This window comes from Psittacula echo, assembly GCF_963264785.1.
Source record: "Psittacula echo genome assembly, chromosome: 7".
Taxonomy (NCBI): domain Eukaryota; kingdom Metazoa; phylum Chordata; class Aves; order Psittaciformes; family Psittacidae; genus Psittacula; species Psittacula echo.
In genome coordinates this window covers 56,655,019-56,672,817 of record NC_137740.1, presented here as the reverse complement: position 1 = coordinate 56,672,817, position 17,799 = coordinate 56,655,019, and the positions used below count along the sequence as shown (strand labels likewise).

Here is a 17,799-nt window from a genome sequence, read left to right as displayed (position 1 = left end):
ATGCAAGTTTTTATAATACCTTGTCATAAGGCAGGTAAAGAAGTGCAGGCATGTAACCTATTTCATTACTTGGACTATTATATCCAATGACTATGCTGCCCCTCTTTTGTCATGATACTGTGTTGTCTCATGTTTGGTTGTTCTGCATCACCCCTCCTTTGTTTTCACAATTACTGCTTTCATGATGCAGTCTTTAGTTATGTTTTTTCCATTTTTCACATATTCTAGGTGGCCTTGGGTTTTTTGTTGTTTTTCTCTTGTTTGATTTCTAGATCTGCAGTCTCTTAGTAAGTTTCCTTATTTTCTGTGCAAATGAGAATGGCTGTGCTTTCTTTGTACACAGTTTGAAGTCATTCTGTGGCTGTGGTTCATGTTTCTAATTTAATGAGTTTGCCCTGTTAGGCTTTTGGTGAACTATTTATCTCAAACTTGTACTAGCCTGAAATGCAACTTCTTCAGCTGTGAAATACAGGTTTTGGTTTTTAACCACATAAAGACATTTAAAACAAAAGTGATTTGGTAGAAATAAGTTCCTCTAACATCGATTTACTTATTTTTGCCATTCTAGATATGAGTTGAAATGCTTTTATTTGGCTGTGACAATTAGTTAGGGTTTTCTTTTTTTTTATATATATATATTCTGTAAGCAAACAGATTATTTTGACCAGTGTGTTTTGTCAGCAAATGTAAAACTTATGACCAGAACTTCCTTCTTCGGTACTCATGCTCAAAGGCCTCTGAAACACCTGCACCAAGAAAGGTAATCATGCAGTTGGAAAGCTCTAACTCCCAAAGCTTGTAAAATATAAACCAGAAGCTGCTTTTTAAGGAAGTTGAAAATCTAAATAGCTTCTTCCTCATTGGAGAAAGAGCATTCTCTTCCATTCAGCTTGTCACTGGAATTGCTGTGACCCGATGTGGCAAGAAGAGGGCCTTTTCATCTTGACTTGCCTTAACGACTTAAAATGCAATATTTAATACCATAAATACATTTGGCTAGTCTTGGAAAGTAGGGTCAGTCTCAAAGTAATATTGCTTTTAACACAGAATCACAAACAAGTCTGCTGGTCATATTGTTTCAAAGCTGATAAAGATGGAGGAAGTTAACTCACCACATAACCTTCCTTTTTTTGAGGGGGATGGTGCTTTTCTAAGAAGCTCTAGGGATTTAGTGCCAGTCCACATGGTCCATAGCAATGCTTAACCTAAACTGTGTAGTTTTCTTTTAACTGTTCATGTAGTTGCAATACACTGGTGTTAAATTTGTAATGCAGAGTATCACTACTCCCACATAAGAACTGATCTGACATTACATGCACAAATGCTAGATTTAAATCACAGTTTCTGGGCCGCTTGTAGGTTTGGTTAGTAATAATGACAAAGAGGGAGAAGGAGATGGAACTCTTATCGTTTAACAGCAGATGTAACTATGCAGCAAGATGTCAGTTTATTGTGATGTTAGGAAGTTATTTTTTATATATTCTTAATGCCATCTTGGTCAGGCATTCAGTTCCTGATCCTATGCTTTTGAACTTCTGTGCAAGCATATTGAAGTGCAAGGGAATAGTCCAATACATGATGGGTATTGTATAAGTCATTCCTTAGCAAAAATAACAAAAAAAAATAAACTGAGGTTTAACTTGGGTTGCATATAACTAAGCCCCAGAAGTGATAAAGAAAAACCCTAAAGTTATGTATAAACAAAAGTTTACTTTATCAGCCTTTTCCTCCTTTGTCCTCTCCTTATTTTTCTCTTACTTGCCAGTTCACCTTATAAAACCCTTGGGAAGCAAATGTGACTTGGAAGTATTAGGAGGATGAAAGCAAGACATTTCAGCAAATTATTAGCTATCCATAGTTTAAAATTATCCACGGCTGGTTTGGGTTGGAGAAGTAGAGAGCACACTTGTGATAAAGGAAACCCTGCTCAGGTCTGAGTAATCTTAAAGCAAAAACTAGCTATAAGAATTCATTCTCCTCTTGGTTAGGTGGATCTGTAGAGGGGGTAACATCACTTCCTTCTGATGTGTTTCCTGACAGATTCAGAGAACTTTGTCGCATTTACTCTATCTCTAACCATGTCAAAGCTGCTTTGAGAATAACTGTAAAGGAAATCCATTATTGTGCTAGTTGTCTCCCCCACGGTTTAAACTTTTAGCACTGTTTCGTTAGAATGAAGCCTTTCTATGACCTCTGTTTAATAACTTTTCCAAGTACTGACTGTTGAGTAAAGAAATTGTTTCCATCTTTTCAAATTACAGGAAACTTTTTTTTTTACTCTTATCAATAGTGGTGTGTGATGTTAGTGATGTTTTTTGAAAGTCTAGAATGAGTCACTGTAAAGTCACTGAAAGGACACTAGTTACCACATTTACCCTTTTGAATAAACTTCATTTACGTTTTTAATGCAGTGTCTTTTGCCACAGAGTAAGCATTTAAAAGCCTCCCCTGAAAAAAGGCTGAGGCAGATTGTTACCAAGTAAATATTTCTAAGTCAGAAAAGATCAAAGCAAGGGTGTTAAGGAAATGTCCAACCTTCTAGACATTTTTAGTAAAGATGATACATGGTTACCTGAGGAACAGCAACTGGCTGGTGTGCCTGGCTTTTGGCTGCCTCAAGCATTGGGTTTTCTTCTCTGTGTGAAGTTCACAGTTATTGAAGTGAAAATAATCCTAGATTTTTTTATTACAATTTAAAATAGCTTATTTTCTTGTTCATGTGTGTCTCTTTTCCTACTCTGATCTCATCATCAAGCATGTTACAGAAAACTTTGTGCTTGTGTTCCTCTTGGGATGAAACACCTGCAACTGAAGTTTGATTACACTGATCTTCTGTATCTTACGTTTAAATGTCAGTTGAGCTTGGTGCCTCCAGCATGTTCCAAGAGGTTTCCAGTGACATGGTTATTTATGTTATTTAAACTTTATGACTACTATACTTGATTTTTAGGGGATACTATACAGTAATGGTTCAGGTATTTAAGATCAGCATTCTTTGAAGCAGTCTGTCCCTGCATTCTTGTGTTGCCAGGTGTGCATCCTGGTCCTATGCTGCTTGAGTTTGGAAGGGCTCCGCATGCTCAGCAGTTCTCAGTAGGCATTAGGTGTGTTTCTTGAAACTAGCTGCTGCTGCTTTTTTGAAGGTACAGAGAAATTGTTTTTCTCTTTGAAAGCCAGGCAAAGGAAGATTTAAGCATGATGACAACCATGAATCTCAACTGATACTTTCTGTTGGGCAGGATTTTTCCTCATGCTAAGAAGCAAATTTTGGGGAAACAGATTTTCTTCTCAGGAGCTCTTGGTGTAACTTTTGGTATGCATGCAAGTACAGTCACTTTGTACTTCAGAGCAGGATGAGAGAGGTGAGAGCTTCCACAACTGAAGGGGCCTAAGTGAGTTCTGTTTTAGCGCCTGTTTTTTGATCTGTAGGGCTCACTTCCTGTTTCGCTGCCCATGCTACTCCCTCACTATACATAGCCTCTGAGGCAGGAGGTTGGGTTGTGTATTGGCTTTCTACACTGTTAACAAGTACCTTTCCTTTGAGTGAAGGTGATACCTGACCACTAGGGTGTTTGCTTGCCTGATAGAAGGTTTTCTAACCCTGTTAGTGCTGGTAGAGTTGGTCTGTTGGAAGAGACCCTAAGACTGGAGGGAGCTATTAATCTTCAAAAGCAGCAACATCAAGATGGTGGATCTTTAATTACAGTGTAACACCAACTGGCATTGTTTTTCTAAAAACCCTTCTGGGAAGAGGAGGTAGGCACTGCAGTGGGGCCAGGATGCAGAAGCAGGGAAATGGATGTAGGGATAAATTCACATATGACTGCAGGGGTTTTTAAACAAAAGTCTAGATCACAGAATTGTCTAGCTTTCATTATTTTACTATTCTGAAAATACACTTTGCTTATTGATACGTTGTCTTTTTCACTGTATGTTAACTTTAAACTAAAAATGGCTATTATTTGCCTAGAGATCAGCTATTCTGTGTTGTTGTGACCTCTCCAAATACCACAGATTTTCTATAATAGTGCTCCCTGTCAAAAAAAAAAAAAACCAGCAAAAACAAAACAACCCACATTCTATGTGTATAAAATTAAATTAAAAGTAAATAAATAATCAACAAACCAAACATGGAGAGAGATCATCAACTGCTTATGCTGTTTCCTTTTAAAGGTGTGATGTTCATTCCTTAAAGACTTGTAATTGTAAGTGGAGACTTAACATTCACCTTTGATCCAGTACAGTTGACCTGAATACAAAACTTCTCAAGCACAGTATAAAACCAATGCGAAGTGAAATGCCTGGTTCCTACTAAAGTGAATGCTACAATAGGAAGCATTCAGTTAAATTCAAGCTACATGAAAGAAATTTTATTTATCTTATGTTAGTGGGTCTGTCTGGTACCTTACAGTATGGAAGATATGGTAAGGAAGAATGGAAAACACTCATCTCCAGAGAAGCAAACGAATGATAAAGAGCTAGTAGTTATTCCTGGAAGATTATTATCTTCAATTGCCCTGCAGTACATCAGCTAACTAAATAAATGGAACAGCCATATCCTGCAGATAGCAGGCTGAAGATGCAATCTGCAAGAATCCATGAGTGTTATTGTCTAAGGTCCTTTCTTTTGTTTCACTTCTATTCAGTACCTGTTGTATATTTACTTCCCAGTTTCTGTCCCACTTTGATGTCACTCACTACCTCGCTAATTCCCTGTCCCTCTATTTCTTGGTGAAGCTTAATTGATGTTACCAAACAAATAGTAACACTGATATTAATGTCAGTTGCTTCATGAGTAGATCAGTGTCAAGAGTTAGAAATTGTATCTATGTAATATGATATTATGATTAAAAACACTAGGAAATGATAATCAGTAATAGGTAATGTGCTGTATAATCTAGGGTAGATTGAGAAGGAAATCTGGAATTACAGAACTTTTGGTAGAAAGTGTTATGTCTTTATGACAGAAACCACCAGATAGTAGGGAATGCTGTTTCATATTGCTTGTCATGTTAGAAGGAAATGCCATGTTGAAGTTTTTCCTGCCAACAATTTTTCTGTTTGACTTCTGTCAGGCTGCCCTCATGGAAAACTGGTGTTGCTAGTACGATTAAGTTACTCACATTAAAAAATTGCCTTTGATTAACAGAAGCTAAAAGGAGCTAGAAACTAATCTGAACTTAGTAAAAATACAAAATGTGACTGGAAAGTGAAACAATTTTGCAGATCATAGGACTATTTTGTACTTGTATGAAAATGAGTATATGTATTGATGAGACAGCTTCTTAGTTTCAAAGAATTTTGGGTGACCTAAAGATGGTAACCGGACAGGTAAAACTACTTTTTTATAAAATAAATGCTTTGGTTCATTTAAAATGTGTAAACTTTCAGCTGTCTACTTATTTATTCTCTAAATTAGATTATTTTGGTAAGAATTAAAAAACACATAAATGCCGTAGTGTCTGACCCCTGCATGTTTTGCAGGGTTTGCTACTGCACCTGTATGAGTGTCTTTAAATAACTACATTAATGGTGTGATCGATTTGGCTTATTTAAAAGCCAAGGTAGAATTCTATGTTTGCTCAGAGATGAACAGCAGCTGTGAAGACAACTCTGATACCTCATCCTAAAATTTCCTATGTCATCTTTTGAATTTACCTACTGTAGACAGACTTTGTAGCTTATAGAACTTAAATAGCTTACTTACTTAACTGGAAATACCTGATTTCTGCTGCAGCCAGATAGAAGGATCAGCTTCTGACCTCTAGTGTTCTGAATGTTGCAAGAGGAAGTTATAGCATGACTTTTTACATATGCTTGTATAAAATGCCATTGCAGGGTTCCTTTTTTGTGCTGTGTTTTTTGTGATTTCTGAGCTCTGCAAAATCTGTAGTTCTGAAAGGAAAATTGAAACTTTCTTGTTCTTCACTAATAAGGAGGATCTTGCAAGCCAGGCTTATGCCTTCCATTTATCTCCAGCTGATTGGAGCTGGAGTCAACTCTTCAAAGAGCAAATATACATGTCAAATTATTCTGCGATATCTGCATTAACTTTACAATGTTATTTAAACCCACTTAAATGTAATGAAAGAGTATAACTCCCAATATGGTATACTCTATATAGTATACAGTAGCAGCTTCCAGCTATTTGTGCAGTGCCAAGCTTAAGCTAGTAAATTATATTGCTTCTGCTGTTAGCTTATTCTGACTTAACTTGGGAATTTCTGTTTGATGTCCTCTTGTCCTCAGTTTGAATGTAAGCTCAGCTATTTATTACATTTTCATTTTAAAAGGGCTGTGACACCTATCTTCTGTTTATGGTAAATGCTTGCTTTACTCGTACTTTTTGATACTATAATGTATGGTTGCATAGTAATCTGGAGTCCTAGAACAAGAGGCTTAAATTGAAAGTCAGTGTTTCAAACAGAGGACAAGGACTTAGACATGCATTTCTCCTATACATTCCTGCTATCACAAGAAATGAGGTCATTCTCATTGTCTGGAATCTTAGTTTCCTGCAGCAATGAAACTTCTGTCTACAGATGTAAACAGCATTATTTTTAGTCTCCAGATTGTGTTCTGTTTTGGTTTCTCCAATGCTAGTAGTCATTGTTGCAAAGGAGATGCTGGGGGTGGGGGGGGCGTTGTGTGTGTTTTACCTATTTAGGACAGGAACAATTAGTAATGTTAATTTGTGTGTGTGAATTTGAGCCTTGGAAACTAGGCTCAGTATGGAATTATGCATTAAAGGATCTTGTGCCTCTGTGTTGCAGGTTCTATGAATTAGTATGAATATGACAAAGTTTTTGAGTAATATTGTAATGCATACCTTGCTGCAAGAATAAAATAGCTTGAAATTAGAGAAATTGCTTTGCGATTGCCATCACTGACAGTGCTGAAGGTTTATCCCTTCATGCAGCAAAGGGTTTGGAAGGTGGTCTTTTGTCCATCCCCTTAATGTCCTGGTACACATTCTGTTCTGGTGCTGATATTTCAGAGCATGTTTGAAGAGAACCTCTCCATTAAAGCTTTTTGTCTTGTATTTTGAGGAACAGTTGACACCTTTCATTCTAAAAGGAATTTAAATTCTGTTTGCAAATGACTTTGAGCTTGCCTGTTGTTGAAATTAACTGTTTGCTTCTCTAAGTATAATTAAAACTTCAGCAAAATGAGCTACAGGTAGGAAAATCAGATATTCACATTATATTTGTATTTCTCTAATATATTGGTTGTATATGGTTTACACAAAATCAAAGTGCTTTCTGTCATCAACTGGAAAAAAATCCAGCGACACTGCTCTTGACTTAATAGTAGCAAGCTGCCTGTCTCCTCTATCAAGGGTAGTTATTTATGTCAGATCTATCAGTTTGAGTCAGTCAAATTAAGGATTCCCTTTAAAGACAAGCTGAAAGCTAGTGTTGCAGGCATTCAAGTGCAGATGATACCTACTTAGACATCTTGAAACTTAGGAGCTGCATCTGGTTGACAAGCAAGGGAAATCTTGCATTTCTTTTCATCTTCGGCTTTTTTTACTTGCCAGTTTTTCTCTATACCTCCTGCAGCATTGGTGCTGGGGGACATACCCTTCTTCACTTACGCTCTCTGAAACTCCTTTAGGATAAATACCTCAGTGTTTTATATGCTACAACATCTTTTAGGGGAGAAGAAAGCTTGTCCTATGTAGTGTTTCCCAGTGTATGTCCTACTGTGCAATGAAAGAACATGTTTACTTGTCACTTGGAGACAAAGGAAATTCCTTGTTATTAAAAGAAAACTGCGGTAGTGAAAATAATGCACACTAAGATACATTCCATATATTGATAGCATTCTGTAGAAATGCTTTACTAAATTGCTTATGCAACCTCATGTACATTGGATCTGAATTCCACTTGTGAAGCTTCATTGTTCTTCATGCTCCTCTATGAAATCCTGCCTGTACTAAGGTTAGTATTGAGAAGGTCAGCTTGGTCTGAGCTACAGGCACCCCTAGAACCTGCTGTAACTTCAGCCAGATGAGAAGTACTGGAATAGTGTCTGGGAATAGCTTCTGTTCATGACAAAATATATAGACAGTTAAAATAATATTTTTGACATACTATTGTTGTTATTTTTTTGTTTTGTTTTGTTTTCAACCAAAACAGAAAGAAGAAGGAAAAATTCAAGGGCAGCTTAATAAATCTGATTCTAACCAGTACATCAGAGAGCTGAAAGATCAGATAGCTGAGCTGCACCATGAGGTAAGTGATAAAATAATACTGTCGCTGATCACTTGCAGCTTTTGTCCTATCTTTCATTTGTAGCAGGTTTTGCTTATCTAATAGTTATTACAGCTTCCATATCTGATTTTGCCAACGTACATGATTTTAAATGAATACAATAAAACTAATTCATGCATGAATCTTGCCCTGATTCTGGGATGTAAGAGAACAAAAAATTGCTTAATTACATGATTTGACATGAAACAAAACCAGCATTTATGTTCTGTCTTGGGTTATCCTTAATTCCTTGAGTTGATTGCATTTCACTGTGTCGCATTTGCTGCATTTGGGGCTGTGTGCATGAAAATAAGTCCCTTTATGTCTTTTGATACAACTTTTAAGGCTAATTTCTTAGAAACTAGACTGCATTTGGGCAAGCAGAAGAGTCCATGTGTAGATTTTTTTTGGTTCTTGCTGTTACGAGGATGAAGTTTACGTTGGCATTATACTGAGATTGCTTAAAAAGAAAAAGGATGCTTGCCTAATATCAGTTAACAGATTTTCAAGCTTTAAACTGCCAAAACCTTCAACCTATGAAATTTCTGTCATCAAACTTCCTTGCTCTGATAGTTGTAATGACTTTGTTAGTTAAAAAGATCAGGTGGTCCTGAAACCAAAATGGCTTATGTAACTGCTGTGCTCATTTCAGTTCACCCTGCATTGTGAAGAAATGTCCTTACCTAACACTACACTGTGTGCAAAATGCCCAATCATCTTTGCATTGTAGTGTGCTTCTGTTTCCATATGCCTTGTAATGCACAGCTCTGATAGTGTTGCTTAAAACCATAGTAAACTAGAGCAATACAACCTAGTTATTTGTTGTTGCCTTTTTGCTTTTATTAAACATATCCTTTCACTATTTAAGCTTAGGTAGCGTTTTCATAACGGTCTTGGTGGATTCAACCTTTTAGTACTAATCCCTTGGGAGTTATAACATAGTGGAGGATCTTGGAATGTTGTCTGTGCTATAGACTGAGGATAGTCTCTAGAGCTATCAGTCCAGCACCTTTACCAATCATTAAGCTCACTTAAAAACAGATTTAAAAAATCAATAATACAGCTTTTTCCATTAAAGTACTATAACTAGATTGCTTTGCTCATTGCAAGAAAGTTGCTTGTAGAATTCTAAGAAAGCCAGATATTTTGCATTATGAATAGATAAGGCACTGTACTGAATTTTTCCTCTAGTCAGAGTAGGCTTAAAAGTAAAAAAACACTGGTTTGGAGAAAAAGTAGAATTACTGTTGGAAAGCTGTTGCATAATTTTCTCTAAACAAGCATTTGTCATGTATCTGGCTAAGCAACTCAGTTGTCATGAAGGCATATGATTGTGTCCGTTTTTATTGTGTGTGAGTTAGTGTGAACGGGTTGGAATTAAGATGAGGTACCTTAGCTCACAGAACAATCATAAATCTGACTAATATCAGGGATTCCTAAACAGTGAAGTCTAGACAAATCCTTATTAGCATTTCCAGTTGATTGAAAGCAAATACCAGCTAGAGAGAATATGAATTTCAACAACAGCAGAGTTAGAGTAATTCCATGGAGATGAGCACTCCTCTTCCTGATGTGTGCTTTGTTGTGGCTCAATTTTTAATTTCCAAACTAGGTAAACACTATAGGAATAAAGCATCTCATTCTAGGATAAAAATGGTAGGAAGAAACTGTATGTAGCAGGCATATTCTACCTTAGCAGCATTTCTGAATGCTTCCTTACAGGGAGTTTCCTAGGGCCTGAAAGTCCTTGTTTACTAATAACGTTTGTTTGTTTTTCCTTACAGTTATGTATCTATTTGTCTCATTAAACTTGGGAGGGAAAGTAATACTTCAAGCACAATCCTTTATTTTGAGCATAACCTGGGGGGCTGATTTTGAGATAATGTAAGGTTAAATCTGAAATGTATATAGTATTTACAGGTAAGTTGGTGCTAATAAATAATAAAGTCTTGGATTAACATAGCTGCTGAGTAAAGAACTTTGCAGTGTTTCCTGAAACATCAAAATCTGAATAACAGTGCAATAGGAAGAGTCAAAATGTTTTCCCTCAACTGCTAAATGTTAGGATTAGTGTAAATAGTTAAATATCAACTTATATGATCAACTCTTTTAGACATGCAGTGAACTGCCTTCATTAATGACCATGTTCTTCGGTTTTGGACTAGCTGCTTTTTGATTGTACTTCTGCAAAAGCTAAAAGAAACGTTACAAATTTGCAAATCCATCTTCCTGAAGATAGGGTGATGGTGTATGTGACATGCTGACCACAACCTCCCAACTGGTTAACATGTAAAAGGCACTGGTAAAGCAACAGACTTCTTGATGACTGCATGATTACCTTCTAAAATATTGCTATTGTGGAACTTTGGACATAAATTGATGCAAAAGTTATAGTTTAATGTAGGAATGAGATGGCTGTGTGTGAAACAAGATTAAACATCTTGGCATGGCCATCAACATTGATTCTGCATATTGAACTTTTTTTTTTTCTCTCCATTAGTATGTTTTTCCAGAACTTTACATCAGAATTGTTGTAGGTTCTCCATCTGAAGGATGGAACAAAATAATGAGCAAATCCTATACTTAATATAAGCAACTGCAGATAAATCCATATTTTGGCCTTCTGATACATGCTATTTCATGTCTTTGGCCAGCAATCTGAATGCATGTGTTCCTGTATAACATGCAGGATGTGCTAGGTACTTGAATTCTATGCTGTGATATGATGTATCAGATTGTGATGGTAGCAAGATGTGGCAACAGCATGATCCATCCTAATCACAGAGTTCCAGTGAAAAAGGTCTGCTGTTCCATCAGTTTTTGCAAGCCAGGGACAGGGCAAACCTAGGACACCAGTAAGGAACACCAGAGGGTCACTGTTACTGTCCAGGATCTAAAACTGAATTCTCTCCACTATAAGAGGGTGGTGCTGGGGATGTTATGATGGCATAGGTGCAGTAGGCTGCTGCTGTGACACCTCCGGGCTTTGTGGTGGAAAGAAGTTTGAACTTCAGATTTCAGATACTTCTCTCAGTTGTTCCAGTGTGGTAACCTAAATCAGCTGCATATCAGAGCTCTGCATATAATTTCAAATAATTAATGTGAATTTTTAAAGTCCTGTTTATACTTCGAAAAAACTTCCATCCAGTTGCCTTTTGTTGTAATCTGAGTCCATTGAGTAATCTTGTGCTTTTCTGAGCTCAAAATTTTGCTTGCTGTTTAAATACGGTGCAGCTTGCAGCCTAAAGGATAAATTTCAGCAGCTTTTACTATTCTTCTAGGAATAGTAATTATACAGTCAGTTTTCAAATAATATTATAATAAGACTTATTTTTAGTAAATTCAAGTAGTTGTATTCCTGTTATTGAGTAAAACTGCACATACTGGAAATTGGTAGTATGGCATCCAAAACTGAAGCAATGAGGTACATTGTTATCAAATATACAAGGTAAATGAAATAGAAAAAAGGTCATAAAATCATACGATGGTTTGGAAAAGATGATACCTTTTTTCTTACCTTTCAAATGAGGTAAAATAACTAGAAATGGAATTACTATATTGGATTTTTGGTTTGTTCTTAACAAGATATCTGCCTGATTCCTCTTATACCAAACCACTGGATTTTGGTAGCATGGTAAGCTGAACAGTATATATTGACTAGTTCACAACAGGTCTTTAACTTGTATTTGATTAACGCTTCTGGAGAGCGAACAGGCAAAATCTGGAGCTTTAAGAACATTGTGACAAGACTTGTGTTATGGACTTTTCCTCTGTGTGCACCATCTTGGATCTACTCACGTGCATCTTTTCCTTTGCGCAAACTTGAGTAACGAAGGATGGGTTAGAATAAAAATACTGAACATAATTTATATTACTATGTGAAATGTTGAAATCATATTTAAATTCCTCAATGCTGCTGTAACTTCACTCAGTGTTCCCTTACATGTAGGTCAATTATTATTAACTTGCATTTTTAACTTCAGTGTACATGCCAGTTGTTCTTATGTTCATTGCCTAGAAAGTTACTTACAAAGGTCCTTTAATTTTTTGCACAACCTAGCATTACTTGAAGAACAGCTGGTGCTGAAAGGACACTCAGCAGAGACGACTGTATTTCTAGTTAGCCAGTAGCTGGTCCTGTGAAGAGTCATGTATATTTAGTGTCAGTTTAGTGCTGCTCCTCCTTTCCTCGTTTTGGCTGAGTTGCCTTATTGGGCACAAAGTTGTTAAATGCTTGTGCCTTATGGCTTTATTGTTGAAGGCTGAAACTAGTGTGAAAACCTGAAATTTTGAGGATTGTCACAAACAGTAAGTCACAATGTAAACTTCTTTCAGAGCTTTTAATAGGCACTAGACTTAGACATTGTGCTTGCCTTTTCAGAAATTCATATCCCATTGCTGTTTTTTCTTTCCATTAGTTGAAATCTTTCCACTTAGCATTTCTTTTCTTCCTCCACTTCCCTGCCATTAAGCTCTTTACAGTATTCTTGAATTCTAGCTTAGTAGGTTTTTAACCTACAGTGTTGTTTGTTGTGGAGCCCTGACAGGTTACTGCTTCTGCCTACTGTCAATAAGTACATAAACTTTGTTGCCCTGTCTTCAGGAACAGAAGAGAGAAAGAAGAGAAAGAAGGTCTGGCGAGTGCTATACTCTGACGCTTGACTTTGCAGTTAATGTGCTTTAACTAATGTAACATAAATGGCATGACTACACAGGCATTGAAATATTTGTACCATGGGATACATGCTCTCAGGCTGCAAAAGAAGTGCTAGTACCTCAGGAAAGTTTTCTTTGATTAGACACTGAAATGTCAAGTGAAAGCAACTTTTGTGAAACATTACTATTCAAGTAGTAGGTAGTACTGAAGCAAAGCAGTTACTGTATGTAGCAAGTTTGGACTGTTACAAGTTTCCATTAACTAAAGTTGAAGGTTTAAGAAAAACTAGGGTAAACCTTGAACTAGTTGGTACTTACTGCAGCATAAATCACATACTAGAGAAAAAAAAAAAAAAAAAAAAAGAGGAGATTCTTTGTAGTTTGTCGCACCCTAGTTTGAATTCAAAACTGAATGGAATTAAATGATTTATAAACTGCTGAAGTTCTGCATTTCATGCACTACCCCTCTGTACATGCAGTCGCTTTATATATGTATATTACACAGCAGCTGTCTCTGCTTCCTGTTGGATGTTGCAAGGCTTGTATGTGTTACCTAGATTACAGGAGTGGCACAAAAGATTAGAATTGACGTGCTTACCCACAAGCTACGCTGGCAGACCACAAGACACCTTTGGAGACAAAAGCAAGTGGTTTCCAGTCTTACAGACTTTGTGATTTAGGACTGAAGTGTTTAAGTTTAAATTGTATTTCATGTGAAATTTTGTAAAGTTGGTCATACTGTTTAGCCGAGTTTTGTCTCTTGGAATGCTTTAATGAGTTTGTTTTGTGGTTAAATTTCAGTTTCTTATTTATACAAATGTAGGTTTGTTTTAATTTTCTGACAATTTTCATATTAAAAGCTAAATTGTGCCTGTTACCTATGCAAGTCCTCAAAACCAAGCAGCCTGTTCAGTTTGTGATTGTGGAGCATTATTCCATGAGGCTATGATTCTGCTCTGTATTGGCCACCTACATTAGGGGACAGCTTTATGAAGGGGAGCAGCAATGTACAGAAACGTAGTGCTTTCTTCACTTAGCATGCTCTTTTTCCTTAGAAAGCAGGAATGCAGATGTTGAAGATAACTTTTTAAAATCCATTTTTAACCTTTTCCAGTACTCAAGGGATCCAGTAGTTGTGGAGTTTTTTAAATTCAGAAGCAGTTGAAGAATACTTGGAGCTTAGTGATGCTTTTTGGTTTAGGTTTTTTGGGGTTTATGACAAAATATTCTTTATAATGCTAGCAGAAACAGAATACAGCACTGGTTTTCTCCTAGCTGTTCCTCTGTAGTGAGCAGCTTTCCAGTATCTGGAGGGGGCCTATAAGGATGCTGGAGAGGGACTCTTCATTAGGGACTGTAGTGATAGGACAAGGGGTAACAGGTTAAAACTTAAAACAGGGGAAGTTTAGATTGGATCTAAGGAAGAAATTCTTTACTGTGAAGGTGGTGCGGCACTGGAATGGGTTGCCCAAGGAAGTCGTGAATGCTCCATCGCTGGCAGTGTTCAAGGCCAGGTTGGACAGAGCCTTGGGTGACATGGTGTAGTGTGAGGTGTCCCTGCCCGTGGCAGGGGGGTTGGATCTAGATGATCTTAAGGTCCTTTCCAACCCTAACTATTCTATGATTCTATATACTCTTAAATAATTGCTTGAAATATTTTGAGGGGAAGCAAGGATGAGATTGTTTTCTAATGTGCAAATCTTATGCATGTTTGTTTGGTATTTGAATGAAAAACAAAATCCAGATGTTGGCATGGCACACTGTTACAACACTCAGAAAACCTTCTGCAAAATGCCCATGTTAACAGAATCTCAGCACTGCTGATGAAAAGATGATGGCAGGTGGCTGGAGCATTATTATTATTCCACAGAAATAATTTTCTGAGGCTTTTAAAAGGCTTTCTAATAGAACATTTAATTAAAAGTCTACTGGCTATTTTTGCATTATGGCAGTGCAAAAAAGGGGGGATTTCTTGAAGTCTTTTGCATTTTCGGTGTCTGAAAACTTGATGGCTCTTCAAAGAAGCAGTGACCACTAGTCTACAACTCACCGCACATTCATATAGTTTATCTAGGAATGGATCTGATACTATGTTTTAAGAACCTAATGCAGTCAGTAAGCTTCTGATACAGGTGCTATCTCATGGTCTGATCTTGCTCCTGGTGAGCTAACATTTTAGCTTAAACTTTTTGGCTTAATGAAAAGAGATATAAAAGTTGGAGATTAAATACTATGCTTTTAAAGGATTTTGCTTGTGTAAATAAAATTCAAGACACTTTAAGTAATTACTTTGAGGATAAATAATGCGTAAGTTATGACCAAAGGAGTAATTGGTAATACGGCTGAGTTTTGCAGCTTGGGTTAACTTTATAGGCTCTCACTGCTGAAACTAAATGGAGAAGGGAAAGTAACCTGTAGCCATCAGTGTGAAGGATTACAAAACCCCAAAAGCCCACCTATATGGGCCACATCATATAACACCTTAATGAAATTCAGTTCACTATAGTACATTGTACTTATAGTACAGGAGGAAGGTTTAAATCACGTTAACTGTTCCTTTGGTCTTACCTACCATACATGTGTATGATATTTAAGCTGTGTTTAAAAGCTGCCAAATATTTCCTCCTTGTTTTTTTAAAGTATTAGCTAGTAATCTGAAATCAGTATGGACCAGTGAGAGGTTCTGGTCTCCAGCACAGTTTGGTTCAGGTTGTTCTCTGAGGAGATGAGAGAATGTGTTTACAAACAGCTAAATGATGAGTCCTGCATTGGCCATAGATTAGCACAAAATTATGATGCTACTTGTGACCCACTGGTGTCGCACAAGATGGGTTGGCTGCTTCTAGCAGCATTTCTAGCTCCTGGTTTCTCTCGCAATAATAAGTATCTGGGCTTGATGATGGGATACCACCAGGAAGCATAATTCCTTTCTTCTTCCCTTGAGTCAGATTCAGTGCTTACCAAATCAAACATTCTCTTACTGAAGCACCACTAGACTACATTCAGAAGCAGGGTAAATAACTTTGAGCTTCATCCTGCTGGAGTTGGACTGCTGGTGGCGAGGTACTTGTTTTGCATGTGCCTGTGCTGTGTTGGAGTCATGACTGTAGTGTGGGCATATTTTTAAGTAACTTAAAGCTATGAATGAGTTGTATGTGGCTTTGCATGATGGAGACAGAAGGATTAGCTGGGGAGCTGAATTTTAGTTGAAGTTCAACCTACTAGGATGTTTTTTAAAGTTCTTCTCTGAAGATGTATTTATAGGGTAATAGAAGTGCATCAGATCACATGGGCAAATGTGAATGAGAGACCAGATTTATCAGCATTTAGAATCCTTTGATCAGAACTAAAGAGAGAACAGCAAGTCCAAAAAGTCCTAATACTCTTTTGGTAAAATTTAGAATTGGATATAATGCTCTTTCACTCAGTCTCTTGCTAACTTATTTTCCCCCCTTTCTTCTGGCAGGAGTGTACTCTTTGCTTTCCATGTAGTACAGGCAGATATATATTTGTCTCTTGGCAAGTGTAATTTTACTCACTTGCTTTTATAAAACCAGCTAAGCTTTGTGGGAGTTATTTCAGTCAATTTTTACATGGTTTTCACTTCACCGTTCTCACTAAAACTGATGTTTGTTAAAGGTACTGTACTTAATACTTGCAAAGCACTTTTCTCTATAGTGACTAGAATCCCATTAACACCTAATAGTTTGTTTTACTAGACAAATGCTTGCAAAATATGTGGCTTTCTATAAACGTTTTCTTACTTGATAAGAAATGTTGTCCCTGAAAGGAAATATGTTAGCCCTCAGATTTACAAAGTAAGCATTTCAACTTGTGGTGGAAGTTTTTTAGCACAATAAATCATGTGCTTTTCTTTTACCGTATCTTGCAAGCACAGTTGGACAAGAGACCATCAGATTTTCCCTCCCTACAAGTAAAGTTCTTGCAAGGCTGCTGGGCAGCTAAAAATGTAGCTGCTTTACTAGCATGTGTCAAAGTTGCAGGGCCTCTGTGCTGCCAGAGTCTGATTTAAGTGGTTGTGGTCAGTCTGAGGAACCTGTGATATGATAAGATAGCATTTGTGAGGTCATGTGGTTTGCAAACACCCAATCTCATGTAGCAGCTTTGTCTACATAGGATAGTTAAATATATACTGTATACTTTAGAAAAGTGAACTGCTTTATTCCTTTAACTCTGCTTGTACTTGAGAGTCAGAGATGTTATACGGGCTTGATAATGCCAAGGTTCTTACAGATGTGTAAGACTGAATAGATTGGGAGTCTTAATTCTCCAATAATTTTCTCCAGTTTATTTACCCTGCCCTTAATAAAACAACTAGCTTTGGAAACTGTCTGGCTTAACTAAGCTATCAATGCAGGCAGAAGTGTTATTGCACAGTGGAATCCCTGTATATTTTTTGAACATCAGTTGTTTAATTCAGTTAATTTTTAATGGGAACTCATAGTGTAATGAACACAGATGCGTTACACTTGCCCAAAAAAGGTAGAATTGATTCCATAATGATGGTACCCCATTCCACAGACCTTTGGTTAGAAACTCTGTCTTTGTATCAGGTAAGGTCAATTCCTCTCCCTTCCCCCAGTAACACCACCATCAACACAGTATCTTCCATTTGTCATAAGAGTGAAGGAAACCTCTAAATGTGAACAGTGTAACCAGGACATTGATGCAGTCAGCCCTCAAACAGAATAGGTACGGCTTTGTTCACATTGATGAGGACAAAAGTTTTCGGTATAAAGTTTAACTGTTTCACTGCCACTACTGACAAATTAGATTCTGTGATAAAATACATGCAAATTGGTGATTGTTGTCTTTGCAAACATTTCCCCCTTTTTTTCTGAACTCTATCCTGCTGTGTCAAAGCCCC

At 37.1% G+C, this 17,799-nt stretch overlaps 1 protein-coding gene across 8 annotated transcripts in view; it reads left to right on the top strand.

Moving 5' to 3' along the window:
• Positions 1–17,799, top strand: part of EVI5 (ecotropic viral integration site 5) — an 82,115-nt gene that overhangs the window by 49,534 nt on the left and 14,782 nt on the right. For all 8 annotated transcript variants that reach the window (XM_080622403.1, XM_080622398.1, XM_080622401.1 and 5 more), the window contains one exon: positions 8,142–8,237. In XM_080622403.1, the coding sequence (XP_080478529.1) occupies positions 8,142–8,237 (96 nt within the window). The remainder of the gene's footprint in view (positions 1–8,141; positions 8,238–17,799) is intronic.